This window comes from Mastigoproctus giganteus, chromosome 8 (assembly GCF_048544385.1).
Source record: "Mastigoproctus giganteus isolate SK-2022 chromosome 8, ASM4854438v1, whole genome shotgun sequence".
Lineage (NCBI taxonomy): Eukaryota > Metazoa > Arthropoda > Arachnida > Uropygi > Thelyphonidae > Mastigoproctus > Mastigoproctus giganteus.
In genome coordinates this window covers 231,135,162-231,155,820 of record NC_143582.1, presented here as the reverse complement: position 1 = coordinate 231,155,820, position 20,659 = coordinate 231,135,162, and the positions used below count along the sequence as shown (strand labels likewise).

Here is a 20,659-nt window from a genome sequence, read left to right as displayed (position 1 = left end):
CAAACATGAGGAGTTATTCAGGAAGGGGAATGCCAGAGGTGAAGTAAACTCTGGCAGTGAGCTTGATGATTTAGTAATAACTGAGAGGAAAATGGAGGAGAAATTGTTGAGGATAAACATAAAAAAGGTACCGGGGGTGGATGGGATCTATCCAGTTATATTAAAGGAGGCAGCAAAGGAAGTAAGCAAACTTCCTAAGTAAGCAAAGGAACTTAGCCATAATTATGAGAGCTTCTTCAGACTCAGGGGAGGTACCCATAGACTGGAGATGTGCAAATGTGACCCCAATTCAAAGGAGGATCAAAGGCTGACACAAGTAATTATAGATCTGTGAGTTTAACTTCTGTTCCAGGAAAATTAATGGAGGCACTGGTTAAAGAAGCACTGCAGGATCATCTAGACAAGACTTCAGTTATAGCTCGGAGACAGCATGGTTTTGTTAAGGGGAAAGTCTTGCCTGACCAATCTCATTGGATAATATGATGCAGTCACAAACGAAATGGATGCAGGGAATAGCTTTGATATTATATACTTGGATCTTAGAAAGGCTTTTGATACTGTTGCACATGGAAGACTGCTGCACAAATTGGAGCAGTGTGGCATTGGAGGCAAATTACTGCTATGGATAAAGGGATGGTTGAGGGGGAGAAGACAGAGTGGTAAACAATGGACACTGCTCATCGTGGACTAATGTTATTAGTGGAGTCCCTCAGGGTTCAGTGTTGGGTCCATTGTTGTTTTTTGTATTTATAAATGATATTGATGATGGTATATCAAGCTTAATGTCCAAGTTTGCAGACGATACAAAGGTTGGCAGGATTGTCAAGGATACTACTGAAGCTATGCTCAACCTCTCCAGATGCAACAGGATCTGGAAAGGTTGAGCAGATAGGCTGAGAATTGGCAAATGAAGTTTAACATTGAGTAATGTAAAGTACCACATATGGGAAACAGTAACCCCTAGAGCAACGTATCAACTCTGTGGTACTACACTGACAGTGGTAGAGAAGTAAAAGAACCTGGGGGTAATTGTGCAGGCAGATATGAAGTTCTCTGAGCAGTGCAGACGGGTTGCAAGAGTAGCTCATGGAGTATTGTCAATGATATACAGGAATTTTTCCAGCAGGGATAAGGAGGTGATTATTCCCTTGTTAAGGCAATGGTCAGGCCACACCTAGAGTACTGTATACAGGTCTGGAGGCCTCATTTCAAGAAGGATGTAGAGCTGCTGGAACGAGTACAGAGAAGGGCAACAAGATTAGTGAATGGAACAAAGGGGTGCTCTTACGAAGAAATGCTTAAGTTTTGCAAATTACAGTGTCTGGAGACTAGGAACCAGCGAGGTGATCTGATAGAGGTGTATAAAGCCTTGAATGGTTTGAGCATGCTCGATTCCGATGGGATTCTTCCTCTTGCTCAGAATAATCACCTGAGAGGGCATAAATTCAAATTGAGGAAAGACAGATGTAGGGTAGACGTGCGGAAATGTGTCCTTAGCCAGTGGGTAGTTGGTTGATGGAACAGAGTTCCATCCCTTGTTGTGGAAGTTGAAAGCCTAAATAAATTTAAGGCCCAGCTGGACAGGTATTTTGAATGGAGGGGTGAAATGGGAGTGGTTTTTTTTGGCTGATGCTGCATAATCTTTCTTTCTTGCATCATATGCCTCTACTAATGCTAATGCTAACGCTAATGTAACATTTGTACACATCTCAAGTTCGCTCTGAGGTGCATGGCTGCTTACAGAGTCTTTCCTTGTATGGCCACCCTGTTGCCAATCAAACAATGTGAGTTGCCCATCTTTGAACCTTTTCAAGATGCTCAATGTCTTTTTTCAGATGAGATCTCCATACTTGAACACAGTATTTCAAATGTGGTCTTACTATTGTTTATACAGTGGGATTATCACCTCCAGATCTCTACAGGATAATGTTCAATAAGTCATCAGTAGGACACCATGGGTTTTCCTGGCTGCCTGTTTATACTGTTCAGCAACTTCAACTTCATATCTGCCCATATTGTAATTCTCAGTTCCCTTTCCTATTCCACTGTTTTTAATTCAATGCCACCAAGTGTATAATTTATTTGTGGGTTGCTATTCCACAAGTGACCTTGCATTTAGCAGAATTAAAACATAGCTGCCACTTCTCTGACCATCTTTGAAGTCTGTTCAAGTCATTCTGAAGGAACGCTGCTTGGCACTGATCATTAACGACTCTGCCAATCTTCATGTCACCTGCAAATTTTGACATCACGGCTTCTTTGCCTTTGTTAATGTCATTACTGCTGTTTTAATCAATGCTGTTATTCATATTAAAATGAGAAACAGCATTGATCCAAGAACCGATCTTTAAGGGAACCCACAACTAACATTACACTAATCTGAAGAATATCCATTAATCACAACCCTCTGCCTTCTGCCCTGCAGCCACCCAGCAGTCCATCTTAGAATCACGTAAGTAATCACAACACATTCCAACCTTTCATGAGGGACTGAGTCAAATTCTTTTCAAAAATCCAAATAAACTACGTTGAAATCGTTCCCTACACGAGTAACTGTGTCAAAATAGCCTAAGCCCCCCCAAATAATAGCCCCCCTCAAGTGCCTGATCTGAAGATGCTGTAATTTGCAGAACTAAAACCTTTTTTTGGTAAGAGCACCCTTTTTTCTCTTAACCAATCTGGCTGTCCTTCGCACCCATTCCAACAGACCTGCATCTTTCCTACAATGAAACGTCCATACCTGTGTATGCAGTACTCAAGATGTGCCATAACAACCGCCTTATACAATTGGATAATCATCTCATCCCTGCTGGAAAAATTCCTGTATATCGCTAACAAAACCCAATGGCAACCTGCCTGCACTGCTCAGAGAACTTCACATCTGACTGCACAATTAGCCCCAGGTATTTTTCATTTTCCACTAACCTTACTATCACTACCCAGAATAACATATCACACATTCGATATTAGCATTACTTGAGGCATATGCAAGAAAGCAAGTTTTACAGCATCAGCCAAAAAAAAAAAAAAAAAAAAAAAAAACCACCTTTCCATTTCACCCATCTGGTCGCTTCAAATGTTTATCTAATTCAGCCTTAAATTTATTTAAGATATCAACTTCCACAACAACAGTTGGAAGTCTATTCCAGCAAACAACTACCCGCTGGCTAAAGGCAAACTTTTGCACACATACTCTACAACTGTCTTTCCTCAGTTTGAATCTGTGACTCCTCAGGTTCATTAATCTGAGAAAGCAGAAGTATCCCATCAGCATTGAGCGTGCTCAAACCATTCAAGGCCTTATACACCTCAATCAGATAATGTTACAGGTGCCTAGTCTCCAGATGCTGCAACTTGGAGAAATTAAGCCTTTCTTCATAAGTGGACCCCTTCGTTCCTCTCACCAATCTTATTGCCCTTCTCTGTACTTGTTCTAGCAACTCTACATCCTTTCTAAAATGAGGACTCCAAACCTAGCAGCATTAGCATTAGTAGAGGCATACGATGCAAGAAAGTAAGCTTATGCAGCAGCAGCCAAAAAAAAAAAACCACTCCCATTTCACCCCTCCACTCGTTCCAAATACCTGTCCAGCTCATCCTTAATTAGGCTATCAAATTCCACAACAAAAGATGGAAGTCTGTTCCACCAATAAACTACCTGCAGGCTAAAGGCAATCTTCCGCACATTTATTCTTTAACTCACATTCCTCAATTTGAATTGATGCCATCTCAGGTGATTATTAGCATTACCATTAGTAGAGGCATTTGATGCAAGAAAGCAAGCTTATGCAGCATCAGCCAAAAAAAACCACTCCCATTTCACCCCTCCATTCGAAATACCTGTCCAGCTGGGCCTTAAATTTATTTAGGCTTTCAACTTCCACAACAAGGGATGGAAGTCTGTTCCATCAACCAACTACCCACTGGCTAAAGACAAATTTCCGCACGTCTACCCTACATCTGTCTTTCCTCAATTTGAATTTATGCCCTCTCAGGTGATTATTCTGAGCAAGAGGAAGAATCCCATCAGAATCGAGCATGCTCAAACCATTCAAGGCTTTATACACCTCTATCAGATCACCTCGCTGGTGCCTAGTCTCCAGACACTGTAATTTGCAAAACTTAAGCCTTTCTTCGTAAGAGCACCCCTTTGTTCCATTCACTAATCTTGTTGCCCTTCTCTGTACTCGTTCCAGCAGCTCAACATCTTTCTTGAAATGAGGCCTCCAGACCTGTATACAGTACTCTAGGTGTGGCCTGACCATTGCCTTATACAATGGAATAATCACCTCCTTATCCCTGCTGGAAAAATTCCTGTATATCATTGACAATACTCCATGAGCTACTCTTGCAGCCCGTCTGCACTGCTCACAGAACTTCATATCTGCCTGCACAACCACCCCCAAGTCCCTTTCATTCTCTACCACTGTCAGTGTAGTACCACAGAGTTGATACGTTGCTCTGGGGTTGCTGTTTCCCATGTGTAGTACTTTACATTTGTCAATGTTAAACTTCATTTGCCACCTCTCAGCCCACCTGCTCAACCTTTCCAGATCCTGTTGCAGCAGCATAGTGTCAGTAGTGTCCTTGACAACCCTGCCAACCTTTGTATCATCTGCAAACTTGGACATTAAGCTTGATATACCATCATCAATATCATTTATAAATACAGAAAACAATAATGGACCCAACACTGAGCCCTGAGGGACTCCACTAATAACATTAGGGGTAAAGGGAAGGGTTATTGCTTCCGTAAAGGCGACTACGATGGACTGAGACAGTATTTAAATTCTATACAGTGGGACCAACTGATGATGTTACCAACAGCAAATTCAAAATGGGAAGCATTCAAAGAACTTATCTTGGAAGCTACTAGGCTTTACATACCAACTAAGAAATATTGTTCAAGGTTTAGGCCAAAATGGATGTCAGATGAACTAATGAGGCATATGGCAGAGAAGAAAAATGCATGGGATACATACAAATTAACACATGATACAGAAGCCTATGATAGATACAAGTTGATATGCAACCAAGTTACAAAGGAGGTTAGGCAGGCGAAGGCAGATTACGAGAAATCCTTGGCAAGGGATGCAAAGAAAAACAGCAAAGAGTTCTTTACTTATGTAAACTCTAGAAGGAAGGGGATGAATCAGATTGGTCCACTTGATATTGATGGGTCAAGTGTTGATGATCCTGCTCAGGTAGCTAACAAACTAAATGAATATTTTGCATCGACATTCACACATGAGGAGTTATTCAGCGAGGGGAATGCCAGAGGTGTATTCAACTCTAGCAGTAAGCTATAGAATCTTGAAATAACTGGGAGTAAAGTGGAGGAGAAACTGTTGAAGATAAACACAAGAAAGGCACCCGGGGTGGATGGGATCTCTCCAGTTATATTAAAGGAGGCAGCAAAGGAAGTAAGCAAACCCTTAGCCATAAATATGAGAGCTTCCTTGGACTCAGGGGAGGTACCCATAGACTGGAAATGTGCAAATGTGACCCCAATTCACAAAGGAGGATCAAAGGCTGACACAAGTAATTATAGACCTGTGAGCTTAACTTCTGTTCCAGGAAAATTAATGGAGGCACTGGTTAAAGAAGCACTGCAGGATCATTTAGACAAGACTTCAGTTATAGCTCAGACACAGCATGGTTTTGTTAAGGGGAAGTCTTGCCTGAACAACTTGATTGGATACTATGATGCAGTCACAAAAGAACTGGATGCAGGGAATAACTTTGATATTATATACTTCGATCTTAGAAAGGCTTTTGATACTGTTGCACATGGAAGACTACTACACAAATTGGAGCAGTGTGACATTGGAGGCAAATTGCTGCTATGGATAAAGGGGTTGTTGAGGGGGAGAAGACAGAGAGTGGTAATCAATGGACACTGCTCATCGTGGACTGATGTTATTAGTGGAGTCCCTCAGTGTTGGGTCCATTATTGTTTTCTGTATTTATAAATGATATTGATGATGGTATATCGGGCTTAATGTCCAAGTTTGCAGACGATACAAAGGTTGGCAGGGTTGTCAAGGACACTACTGACACTATGCTGTTGCAACAGGATCTGGAAAGGTTGAGCAGATGGGCTGAGAGGTGGCAAATGAAGTTTAACATTGACAAATGTAAAGTACTACACATGGGAAACAGCAACCCCGGAGCAACGTATCAATTCTGGGGTACAACACTGACAGTGGTGGAGAATGAAAGGGACTTGGGGGTGGTTGTGCAGGCAGATATGAAGTTCTCTGAGCAGTGCAGACGGGCTGCAAGAGTAGCTCATGGAGTATTGTCAATGATATACAGGAATTTTTCCAGCAGGGATAAGGAGGTGATTATTCCATTGTATAAGGCGATGCTCAGGCCACACCTAGAGTACTGTATACAGGTCTGGAGGCCTCATTTCAAGAAGGATGTAGAGCTGCTGGAACGAGTACAGAGAAGGGCAACAAGATTAGTGAATGGAACAAAGGGGTGCTCTTACAAAGAAAGGCTTAAGTTTTGCAAATTACAGTGTCTGGAGACTAGGCACCAGCGAGGTGATCTGATAGAGGTGTAGAAAGCCTTGAATGGTTTAAGCATGCTCAATGCTGATGGGATTCTTCCTCTAGCTCAGAAAAATCACCTGAGAGAGCATAAATTCAAATTGAGGAAAGGCAGATGTAGGATAGACGTGCGGAAATATGCCTTTAGCCAGCAGGTGGTTGGTTGGTGGAACAGACTTCCATCCCTTGTGGCGGAGGTTGATAGCCTAAATAAGTTTAAGGCTCAGCTGGACAGGTATTTTGAACGAACAGAGGGGTGAAGTGGAAGTGGGTTTTTTTTTTTTGGCTGATGCTGCATAAGCTTGCTTTCTTGCATCAAATGCCTCTACTAATGCTAATGCTAATTACTTGTGTCAGCCTTTGATCCTCCTTTGTGAATTGGGGTCACATTTGCACATTTCCAGTCTATGGGTACCTCCCCTGAGGCCAAGGAAGCTCTCATAATTATGGCTAAGGGTTTGCTTACTTCCTTTGCTGCCTCCTTTAATATAACTGGATTGATCCCATCCACCCCGGGTGCCTTTCTTGTGTTTATCTTCAACAGTTTCTCCTCCACTTTACTCCCAGTTATTTCAAGATTCTGTAGCTTACTGCTAGAGTTGAATACACCTCTGGCATTCCCCTTGCTGAATAACTCCTCATGTGTGAATGTCGATGCAAAATATTCATTTAGTTTGTTAGCTACCTGAGCAGGATCATCAACAGTTGACCCATCAATATCAAGTGGACCAATCTGATTCATCCCCTTCCTTCTAGAGTTTACATAAGTAAAGAACTCTTTGCTGTTTTTCTTTGCATCCCTTGCCAAGGATTTCTCGTAATCTGCCTTTGTAACTTGGTTGCATATCAACTTGTATCTATCATAGGCTTCTGTGTCATGTGTTAATTTGTAAGTATCCCACGCATTTTTCTTCTCTGCCATATGCCTCATTAGTTCATCTGACATCCATTTTGGCCTAAACCTTGAACAATATTTCTTAGTTGGTATGTAAAGCCTAGTAGCTTCCAAGATAAGTTCTTTGAATGCTTCCCATTTTGAATTTGCTGTTGGTAACCTCATCAGTTGGTCCCACTGTATAGAATTTAAATACTGTCTCAGTCCATCATAGTTGCCTTTACGGAAGCAATAACCCTTCCCTTTACCCCTAATGATTGTTGTTGATATGGGGGTTTGATGGCGCATAAGCTGCTTTGGCTATAATGCGCCTTACCCCTAATGAGCTAGCAGTTTTAACCTGTATGCAGTACTCAAGGTGTGGTCTGACCATTGCCTTATACAAAGAGATAATCATCTCCTTATCTCTGCCAACGAAATTCCTGTATACCATTGATAAAACTCCATGACCTGCTCTGGCAGCCCATCTGCACTGCTCACAGAACTTCATATCTGACTGCACTTTTCATTCTCCACCTTCCTGAGTGTAGTACCACACAGTTGTCATGTTTCTTTTGGGTTACTGCTACCCATATACATTACTTTGTATTTGTCAATGTTAAACTTCAGTTGCCACTTCTCTGCCCATATTCCTAACTTTTCTAGATCCTGTTGCAGAAGCATACTGTCTTTACTGTCATGAACAACTCTACCAACCTTTGTATCATCTGCAAACTTGGACCTTAAGCCTGATATATATTCATCGATATCATTGATAAATACACAAACCTACAATGGGCCCAACACGAAATCCTGGGGAACTTCACTAATAACATTATTCCACATAGAGCAGTGTCCATTTATTACTACCATCTGCTATCTTCCACTCAGCCATGCCTTTATCCATTGCAGCAACTTGTCTTTAATGCCATACCGCTCTAATTTGTACAGCAGTCTTCCATGTGCAACACTATCAAAAGCTTTCCTGAAATTCAAGTATATGATATCAAAATTATTTTTTGCATCCAATTCCTTGGTGACCACATCTTAGTATCCTATCAAATTGGTTAGACAAGACTTCTCCATAACAACTCCATGCTGTGTGTGAACTATTACTGTAGTCTTGTCTAGGTGATTCTGTAGCAACTCTTTAAACAGTGACTCCATTATTTTCCCCAGAATAGCAGTTAAACCAGCTACCCTATAATTATTTGTGTCACCTTTTCCATCCCAATTAGGAATTGGGGATACATTTGCACTTCTCCAGTCCATTGGGACCTCCCCTGACTCTAATGATACTCCCATAATTACGGCTAAGGGTTTCCTTCCTTCCTTCCCTTGCTGCCTCCTTCAGTATAACTGGATAGATTCCATCTGCTCCAGGTGCTTTTTTTTATGTTTAACTTCAAAAATTTCTCCTCTACTTTGCTTTCAGTTATTACAAAATCACTTATCTGACTGTTAGATTTTTCTAAACTTCTGGCATTCCCCTACTTGAATATCTCCTCATGTGTGAATGTAGATGCAAAATACGCATTCACTTTATTAGCTACTTGAGCAGGAACATCAATAGTCAAAACATCTATGTTAAGTGATCCAATCTGATTCATCCCCTTCCTTCTAGAGTTTACATAAGTAAAAAACTCCTTGCTGTTTTCCTTTGTATACTTTGCCAAAGATTTCTCATAATCTGCCTAACCTCCTTTGTGGCTTGATTATAGACTAGCTTATATCTGCCATAGGCTTGTGTGCCGCCTGATAATTTATATGCATCCCATGCATTTTATTTCTCTGCCACAAGTCTCATTAGTTCATCTGACATCCATTTGGGCCTAAACCTAGAACAGTATTTCTTAGTTGGAACAAAATGCCTCGTAGCTTCCAAGATTACTTCCTTGAATGCTTTCCATTTAGAATATGCTGTTGGTAACATTATCATTTGATTGCACTGTATAGAATTTAAAAATTTTATGAGACCACTGTAGTCACCTTTACTTTATGAAAACAAAAGCAGTTCCATTTACCCTTGATGGTAGTTACATCTTTAAGTAAATCTCACATCAGTAAACTGTGATCACTGTCACCTAGTAGTTCCTTTACCTGTAAATTGTTAATGCACGAATAATCACTGCTGCTAATCCAATCAAGACCTAGATAAACTTCAGGAATGGTCGGAAAAGTGCTGTGCTTTAATTCAGCAAAATGCAAGGTCTTACACCTGGGGAACAGCAACACCAAAATAACTTATACGCTTGGTGGAGTTGAACTAAAGTCAGTAGTGGAGGAATGGGACTTGGGAGTTATGATACGGTCAGACATGAAGTTGTTCGAGAATTGTGGACAGGTTGCAATGTTGCATAGTGTCCTATCAATGATTTATCGAAAATTTGCTAGTAGAAATAACATCATAATCACATAAAGGTGATTTTATAAACCTTTATGTGATTAAATTATAAACAATTATTTTTTTGAATTAGTACCAAAAAACCGGTATTTTTTGTATCAATACCAGAAAAAAATGACTGGGATCCCAGTATTCGAGATCCCGGTATTGTAAGCCCTACTACTACCCATATGCAGTACCTTGCATATGGGTAGCAGTAATCCCAGAAGTAATCCAAAAATGCTCTCATAATTATGGCTAAGGGTTTGCTTACAGTCTTTGTTGCATCTCTGAATATCATTGGATATTTCCCCTCCATCCCAGGTGCCTTTTTTTATGTTTAATTTCAAAAATCTATTTTCCACTTTTCTCTGCATTATCACAAAATCATTTAGCTTCCTGTTGAGTTTAATAAACTTCTGGCATTCCTGTTATGTGTAACAGTATTATTTTCTGAAATCTAAGAATATGATGTTAAAATTATTTTTTTCATAAAGGTTACTGCATCATTCTAACCAAATGAGTCATCCTGTTTTGTATCCTTTCATGAAGCTCAGCATCTTTCCTTAGACTTGCATAATGAAACTGTAACTTCTTCCTATATAGACACAAAAATATGATAAATTATTGATAAGATTATGTACCTTCTTGGCCATCTCCCTACACTGCCTACTAACCTTCATGTATGATTATATAAAAAATGTAATTCTCTCTCCTCATTTACACCCTTCATCTCTACCCATCTAGCATATAAATAATTCTAGTTATTATTTCCTAAATGTAAATGTAATTGAACTTTTCCAACGATCTATGAAATCTGTTCAAATCATTCTGAAGAAGCCCAGTCTGACTTGCATCATTAATGATCGTCATAAACTTTATATTATCTGCAAATTTGGACACTGTTCCCTATGTTCTCTTTCATGGGTATCATTCAGGATGCTCAGGATAGCTCTAGCATATGGCTGTGTGGGAATGACTTGAGATGCACAGATGACATTGTAGAGGTAAACAGTCACTCATTTCATCTGCCACAGTTTGTTACACCATAAACCTAATTGGCTTTGATACTCATACATTGGACTAGGTAATTTAACCACATTACCAGATAAACCATATATTATTGATGTATCTGGTAATTGTAAAGGATTGCGATAATACAGAGTACTTTGCAAAATATGTTTTATCTGGCATATCATTTTATTTTAATTTTGTTCATTATTGTGACCTTTACTTTAAAAATTTGATTCTTATTTACTAGGTGGTTACATGGAAGAATTGGATAACAAATGGATCCTGCAAGGTAGTGACAAATGTGAGAAAAATGAGAAATTTCCAGCTACTCTTGGATTAAAGAATATGGCAGGTATGTAACAAAGAAAGACACAAAATTAAGTTTTAAATATAGAATAAATAATGTAATTCTTAATTAGCGTATTCCCCTCTAAAGAGGAACCTTCTGTTTTGCAAAACTAATTTTTCTGGAGTACTGTTTTAAGTGAAATGTAATTTTTGAAAAATGAAAATAGCTGATTGGTAAAGGAAGTTTGAACATAGAAGTTAAGCTTCTTTTTTTTTTTTTTTTTTCTTAATTTTAACCCACTAGCCTAAATTTCTATTTAAAAAGGTGTGTATATATATATATATGTATATAATACAAAGGGTACTAGGAAAGTTTTGCAATATGACGCAACAATGAATCACAGGAAGCTGCTTGTTGCTGCATGTTGAGACATGTTCATACGTGCATAGTAGCCGCCGCGCCAAGTCGATGGGCTCAGTTATTCATTAGTAGTGAGAGTGTAAAGTGCTTGCGATGGCATCGTGGTCACGAAATGAGATAAGGACAGTTTTGCGGTATAATTTCGTGCGTGGTTTAACCATAGACAAGTGCTTAGAAGAAATGGCTCTTGCACTAGATGATGATTGTCCACATCGTACAACGATATTCAGGTGGTATAGAGAATTCTAAAGGGGAAATTTCACTCTGGAGGATTCTGAGAGGCCGGGAAGGCCACAAACGTCAGTTATGGAGGAAAACGTTACTGCTGTGAGGAAAATGCTTGACGAAAACAGGCGAGTGACCTACCAACAGATAGAGGATACTTTGGGCCTAAATGCACCAGCAATTCGTTCGATTCTGCAGGATCATTTGCACGTGAAGAAACTTTGTTCTCTCTGGGTGCCGCATCAACTGACTAAAGAGCAGATGACACGACGTGTGACTTGGTGCCGGGAGATGTTAAAAAAGTTTGATAAGGGACAATCTCGGTATGTGAACAACATCGTGACAGGTGACGAGACTTGGCTGTACTATTACGATCTGCCGACCAAGGCTCAAAACAAAGTTTGGGTCTTTGATGATGACGACACACCCGTAATTGTCAGAAAATCTCGATCTGTAAAGAAGAAAATGATAGCTGTATTTTTCAAATCGAGTGGAATTGTGGAACGTGTCGTTTTGGACACGCAGAAGACAGTCACAGCTAAGTGGTATACTGAACAATGCCTGCCTAAAGTCATTGGATCTATGAAGAACCTGCGGCCAAAGTCAAGAATGGACACCTGGTACCTCCATCACGAAAATGCTCCAGCTCACCGCGCCAAATCCTGCACCGAATATTTGACCACGACAGGACTGAAACTTCTCGAGCACCCTCCCTACAGTCCAGACCTTGCTCCCTGCGACTTTGCACTGTTCCCGCATGTGAAAATGAAGCTAAAAGGGAGGCGGTTTTCCAGTGATGAGGACCTGCTACGGGCTTGGGACAACGAGTGTGCTTTACTCCCTAGTGAAACTTGGCAGAACTGGTTTAAAGATTGGTTTCGGAGGATGGAGAGGTGTATTGAATGTAGAGGAAATTACTTTGAAAAAATTAAATAAACAAAGCTGTATTGCAAAACTTTCCTAGTACCCTTTGTATTAAGGATAATATAAAGAACCATTGGAATAAGTAAATCAGTCCAATAATAATACCATCAGGGATCTAAGAAAACGCAAAAAAAAAAAAAAAAAAATTATATATATATATATATATATTATCGCTTTTTACCGACAATCTAGATGACTTCAACTGGGGCCAACCACCCAGAATGAAGGCAAAAAACGACAAGAAGTTCTCTATTTCTGTGATGATCAATATATGCTAAGTAATTTAAATCTAACCAAATATAAACCAGTATAGGCCAGATGTAAATCGAATATAAATAAATCGAAAGAAGATAATAAAAGTTAAAAAAAATTTAGAAATATTAGAATCAAAGGTAAGAAATATAAGTAAAATATAAATGTAAGCATATATTAATCATCGTTGACCCGACAGAGAACGTAATTTAATGATTACAATAAGATTAAATATATAATACATACTACATATTGACCGTATCTGGGACATAATGTAATAGTCGTCAAAATAATATGTGGTGTCCCCTATGTGATGGATACGGTAAAAATAAATAATTAAATTAACGCATAGAGAAACATGCAGATAGTAAGAAGAAAAACTAAAGGAGTAGGAATAATAGAACCTCAACTCCATAAAGGCGAAAAATAGTGGTATAGATAAGAAATAGTTTCTCCTACGTCCTCGGATTGCCCTAATAATTTTGGAGAAATAAAAGTAAAGAGTGTAGGACAGTTTAAAGACATTACAAGATATAAGTTGTGGCTCGGGTATTCCCAGGATCGCAAACCCGTTCCTATAGTAGGACCCTGAGCTGAATTTGCATGTTATCTCAGCGTGAACTTAAGTAAATTTAAATGAATTTAACTATATATATTAAAAAAAAAAAAAAAAAAAAAAATGATACACTGTAATTTGCAAGCCAGTGGGTACAAGTTTTCTACGCCGTAAGATACCAAGAATGCAAAGTGTATCCTATTTACATATATACATGGCACTAAATATAACGATTATATTGAAAATTATATTAAAACAATAGGTTCAGAAAATAAATTTTTGAAATTAATTATGTTTATCGCTTTCCTGAAATGATATTTCAGGTAAGCGATAGGGAAATTATTATTGATCAACCTGCCGTACAACGCTGTTAAGCCCACTGAACAATTTTTATTACTATTGCAGATATGAGCAATCCTTAGACATTGCGATAAAATTATATTAGCATGCACTGATTTTGATATATTAGATTTCCAGTTTGTAAGGCTGACTATGTTAAAATTAAATGTATCTCTTTTATTATATATGTTTACGTCTATATTATTATTATGGAATATTTCTATATGAAGATATTTTACTTATATTTCTTACCTTTGATTCTAATATTTCTAAAAATTTTTTTAACTTTTATTATCTTCTTTCGATTTATTTATATTCGATTTACATCTGGCCTATACTGGTTTATATTTGGTTAGATTTAAATTACTTAGCATATATTGATCATCACAGAAACAGAGAACTTCTTGTCGTTTTTTGCCTTCATTCTGGGTGGTTGGCCCCAGTTGAAGTCATCTAAATTGTCGGTAAAAAGCGATAATATATATATATATTTTTTTTTTTTTTTGCGTTTTCTTAGATCCCTGATGGTATTATTATTGGATTGATTTACTTATTCCAATGGTTCTTTATATTATCCTTAATATTATAGACATTATGGGTGTATTGCATGATTGCTTGCAACTGCATTGACCCATAAATATTATTTACATATTAGTTACAGTTATTGTCGTTTTAACTTTCTTTATTTTTTATCAATAATTATAAATATATATGTATATATATATATATATATATATATATATACTGTTTGTAAAATAATAAGAGGAGTTTACCTTTATATAGTACGTAGAACACTTAATATTTTACAAATATTAATATCAATGTAGAATCTATTGAGTATTACAGCTCTGATTCATACTATCTAATATATATACTGTATATATATTATATGTATGTAGTATTTCATATATATGCAGTATTAATATATTCGAAAGATTTTTATTTATATATATATATATATAGTGTCTACTGCTATCCTAAGTTAGGAAAGTACTTAGGATAGCAGTAGACACTCCTGCCCTTGTATTGCACTAATAGATCAGAGAATTGAAGAACTTTAGGGGAAGGACAGTGAAAAGAATGTGATTGAAGAAAATACATTGGTGCTCAGGTAATCTGGGAGCACAAGTTCCCGTCTGTATTAGTAACAGCCCTGAATTGAGTAGGTTATTGCAATTTGGAAGGAGAAGTCTTTGTATCTCTGTATATCCAAAATGTTATGTTAATGTCTACACTAATGCTTAAATAAACCCTAAAACTATTAACTATTAAAATTAAACATATGAACAAACTAACATTAAAAACTCAAAATTAAAAATTAGAAGGTAACTGGCAGATATATGTGAAACGGCATCTCTTCAGGATGGCACACCATTTTACTTTTTCAGTACAATTCACTGAAATAGTGAAATGGTGTAGCATCCTGAAGAGATACTGTTTCACATATATCTGCCTTCTAATTTTTAATAGTTAGGTTCATATGTTTAATTTTAATAGTTAGGTTCATATGTTTAATTTTAATAGTTAGTATTAAAATTAAACTTAAAATTAAAATTTAAATTTAATTTAAATTAAAATTAAAATGTCCTTCCCCTAAATAGCTGTAGGATTTATTTAAGCATTAGTGTAGACATTAACATAACATTTCGGATATACAGAGATACAAAGACATTTCCTTCCAAATTACAATAACCTACCCAATCCGGGGCCGTTACTAATATGGATGGGAACTTGCACCCCCAGATTACCTGAGCATCAACTGTATTTTCTTCAATCATATTCTTTTCACTGTCCTTCCCCTAAAATTCTTCAACTCTCTGAGCTATTAGTGGCTCAGAGAGTTGAAGAATACAAGGGCAGGAGTGTCTACTGTTATCCTAAGTACTTTCCTAACTTCACCTCCCATTAGCGATATAGCCAGGCATGGACTGCTTATGGAAACAACATACATTTAGACAAATTAATACAAAAAAATATATATAAATTCTGATCTTGCTTTCCTAATAAAATACTATACAGCATTTTTTTAGGAAACCTAATGGATGGGTCAGCAGTAATAAATTCCATTTAAGGTCAGCTATGATTGTGGCTGTCTGCAGAGGTAAAGAAGCCATAAAACCAAGAGGATTTGCCAATTTTTCAGTGCACTGAAAAATTTTCATTAGAGAAGGTTGTGTGTATATATGTGTGTGTGTGTGTGAGAGAGAGAGAGAGAGAGAGAGAGAGAGAGAGAGAGAGAGAGAGAGAGAGAGAGAGAGAGAGAGAGAGAGAGCTTGGAATGTTTTGGTGGGGGATTAGAGTAGAGCAGGATAGAGGAGAATCAGGTGAGAACAAGTGAAATAAAATGAATTAAATTAATTCAACAAAAAATCAAAACAATAAAGGAATTTAGATACATATCATCAGTGATAGAGAGTGAAGGAAAAATAGAGAAAGATATTTGAACCAGAATAACAGTGGGCAGGTGAAGTGGAGGGAAATAACTGGAGCATTATATGAATTACAAGAAATGCTACTAAAACTGAAAGGAAAAGTGTATAAAATAATGGTGAGACTGGCAATTATGTATAAGAGTAAAGGTAGGCCAATGTTAAAGCATCATTCATACATACAGAAATTCTCATTTCTGTAGTATGCAAAAAATGCATACTATGGAAATGAGAAAGTTGAGATGATTGTTATATAAGAATGAGCCTGGGAAAGTAGGGAAAGTCTCAATGACAAAGACTAAAAATTAGTCTTTGTCATTGAGAATATGACAAAGACCAATTTTTTAAAATATTTATAAAAAATAACAACTATAGCTATGTGCATTATAATTTAATAAATAGAAAAATTCATTAAAAAATATTTACACTATTAATATTAGTTGTAATAGTGGCATATGATGCAAGAAAACAAGCTTATATAGCATCAGCCGAAAAAAAACTTCCCACATCCCCTCTCCATCCTTCCAATAATTTGTCTAGTTCTTCCTTAAATTTATTCAAAATCCACACTTCCACAACAACTGGAAATTTGTTCCAACAATCAACCATCCACTGGCTGAAGGCGAAAGCTCCACACATCCATCCTACAACTATCCTTCCTCAATTTAAATTTATGTCCCCCTCATGGGTGTAGTATGAGCAAGAGGAAGAATGCCATCAGCATTGAACTTCATCAATCAGATCACCTAGCTGCCTAGCAGATACCTAGTATTCAGACACTGCAATGTGCAGAAGTGAAGCCTGTCTTGGTAAGGGCAGATTTTCTTTCCCTTCACCAATTCCAAGCTTCCTTGGACTCTGAGGAGGTACCCATGGACTGGAGATGTGCAAATATAACCCCACACAAAGGAGGATCAAAGGGAGACACAAGTAATTACAGACCTGTTAGTTTAAATTTTGTTCCAGGGAAATTAATGAAGGCACTGGTTAAATAAGCATTGCAGGATCATCTAGACAAGACTTCAGTTATAAGTCGGACACAGCATGGATTCGTTAAGGAAGTCTTGTCTGACCAAATTGATTGGATATTATGATGTGGTCACAAAGGAACTGGATGCAAAGAATAATTTTGATATCATATATTTGGATCTTAGAAAGGCTTTTGATACTGTTGCACATGGAAGACTGCTGCACAAATTGGAGCAGTGTAGCATTGGAGGTACATTGCTGCTATGGATAAAAGGATGGTGGAGTGGGAGAAGACAGAGAGTAGTAATCAATGGGCACTGCTCTTCGTAGACTAATGTTATTAGTGGCGTCCCTCAGGGTTCAGTGTTGGGTCCATTGTTGTTTTCTATATTTATTGATGATGGTTTATCATACTTAATGTCTAAGTTTGCAGATGATACGAAGGTTGGCAGGGTTGTTAATGACACTATGCTACTACAACAGGATCTAGAAAAGTTGAGCAGATGGGCTGAGAGGTGGCAACTGAAGTTTAACATTGACAAATGGAAAGTACTGCATATGGGAAGTAGTAACCTCAGAGTAACATATCAACTGTGTGGTACTACACTGATGGTGGTAGAGAATGAAAAGGACCTTGGGGGTAATTGTGAAGTCAGATATGAAGTTTTCTGAGCAGTGCAGATGGTCGGCAAGAGTAGCTCATTGTGTCTTGTCGATGATCTATAGGAATTTTTCTAGCAGGGATAAAGAGGTAATTATCCCCTTGTATAAGGCAATGATCAGGCCACTCTTTGAGTACTGTATACAGGTCTGGAGGCCTCATTTTAAGAAGGATATAGAGCTGTTGGAATGAGTAGAGAGAAGGGCAACACAATTAGTGAATGGAACAAGGGTTGCTCTAACAAAGAAAGGCTTAAGTTTTGTTAATAGCAGTGTCTGGAGACTAGGCACCTTATACACCTCAATCAGTTCACCTGAGGTGAACTGATTGAGGTGTATAAGGACTTGAATGGTTTGAGCATGCTCAATGCTGATGGGATTCCTCCTCTTTCTCAGAATAATTGCCAGAGAGGGCATAAATTCAAATTGAAGAAAGACAGTTGTAGGATAGATGCACAGGAGTTTGCCTTTAGCCAGCTGGTGGCTGATTGCTGGAACAAACTTCCATCTGTCGTAGAAGTTGATAGCTTAAATACGTTCAAGGCAGAACTAGACAAACATTTGGAGCAAGTGGATGGGTGAAATGAGAAGGGTTTTTTTTTTTTTTGGCTGGTGCTGCATAAGCTTGATTTTTTGCATCATATCCGTTTACTAATGGTAATGCTAATGCTAATTGCATTGGCTTTCTCTGCACCCATTTTAGCAAATCTACATCTGTCCTAAAATGAGACCTCCAGATTTGCATGCAGTACTCAAAATGCAGCCTATCCATTGCCCTATAACAGTGGTTGTCAAACTTTTTGGTGTGAGGATCCCTTTACCCTCTTAAAAGTTATAGAGGACCCCAGTCTTAGTATAACATGTTAATATTAGTATGAAAATAGTTTTGACCTCCCAGACGGACCCCCTGAAAGGATCTCGGGGAGCCCCAGAGATCTATGGACACCACTTTGAGAAGTGCTGCCCTATATAATGGGATAATCACTTCTTTATCCCTGCTAGAAAACTTCCTATATATCATTAAAACTCCAATTCTCCATGAACAAAACTCCATGAGTTGTCCTGTCTACATTACTCAGAGAACGTCATTTTTTTTTTGGCTGATGCATCAGAAGCCTGTGGCTTCCTTTCCACTGTTTGGCTAATATTAATATTAACACTATCTAACTGCAGATTTTCCACTACCTAATTGTAGATTCACACAGTTGGTATGTTAATCTGGGATTACTGATACCCATATGCAGTACCTTGCATTTGTGTTGCCCTTTCTCAGCCCATCTGCCTAATTTTTTTAAACCTTGTTGCAGTAGCTTACCCTGATTACTGTCATTAACCACACTGGCAACCTTTGTGTCATCTGCAAACTTAGACATTAAGCCTGATATACCTTCATCAATAACATTAGTAAATTTAGAAAACAACAGTGGTCCCAGCATTGATCCCTCGGAGACCAACTAATAACATTATTCCATGAAGAGCAGTGTCCATTAATAACCAACGTTCTGTCTTCTTGCACACTTTGTCTTCAACCATTGCTTTATCCAGTGCAGTAACTTTCCCTTAATGCCACACTGCTGCAATTTGTATAGTATTATTTTATGTGCAGCAATATCAAAAGCTTTTCTGAAATCCAAGTACTGTATATGATATCAAAATATTTTTTTGCATCCAATTCCCTTGTTACTGCATCATAATATCCAATCAGATTGGTCAGACAAGATCACCCGTTAACAAATCCACACCGTGATTAATTGTGTTCCTGTATAGATAATCCTGCATTATTTCTTTAACCAGAGACTTATTTTTCCTGGAAGAGGTCTTTAATTACCCATACCTTTTCTCCTTTTTATGTGTAGATGGTCTGCAAGATGATTTAAAGGTCATCTTGCAGACCATCTGCAAGATGACCTTTGCAGACAAGGAGATACATTTGCACATCTCTTGTCAATAGGGACCTCTCCTGAATCCAGTGGTGTGCTCATAATTAGGGCTAAGGGTTTACTTACCACCTTTGGTAAGTAAACTCATATTCCATGGATCTATCCAATCATATTCAGGGAATATGATTGGATAGATTCATCCGCCCCAGGTACCTTTTTATATTAAGCTTCAACAATTTCTCCTCCACTTTCCTATCAGCTATCACAAAATTGTTTAACTCCCTGTTAGATTTTGATGTACTTTCGGCATTCCCCTCCCTAAAGAACTCCTCATGCTTGAATATAGATGCAAAATACCTATACAGAGAAAAGCATTGCATTTACCAAAATAAGAAAATAAAATTATGGTAAGAAATATTCAAAATGCCTGCATTTTAAGATGGTATGATTCAAAAAATATCACTTATTTGAACTGGTACATATGTTTCCAGGCTTATTTTTTCTTTCCTGCAAAAAAAAAAAACTATATCAGTGTCTTAATAAGTAGCATTCAGGAAAACTAACCTCCCTCCACCCATGATGTCATTTGTTGTTAATGCCTTCACACTAATGTATTCCTTTTTTTATGGATGCATGTACATTTCTTTTCCCTTCATCTCTATAACTGTAATTACCTGACATGAAAAAGGTGGGTTGTACATTGGTAGTTGATGGAAGGCTATAGTTTGTGTTGATTGAGGTGGTTATCTCTTTCATTCTCATTGATAAGTATGGGTTATACATATTAGGAGTGATGTTCAATATGAAGTACATTTTGTTATGAAAGAAGCCTTAAAAATTTTTCTTGCTGTTATTCTAGAGTAGTTGATGCAAATAAACAACTTATAT

At 37.8% G+C, this 20,659-nt stretch overlaps 1 protein-coding gene across 1 annotated transcript in view; it reads left to right on the top strand.

The window, feature by feature from the left end:
- LOC150082411 (glutamate [NMDA] receptor subunit 1-like) overlaps positions 1-20,659 on the top strand; it is a 514,944-nt gene that overhangs the window by 467,048 nt on the left and 27,237 nt on the right. Inside the window, exon 17 of the mRNA XM_090380513.1 lies at positions 11,076-11,180. Coding sequence (XP_090236639.1) covers positions 11,076-11,180 — 105 coding nt within the window. The remainder of the gene's footprint in view (positions 1-11,075; positions 11,181-20,659) is intronic.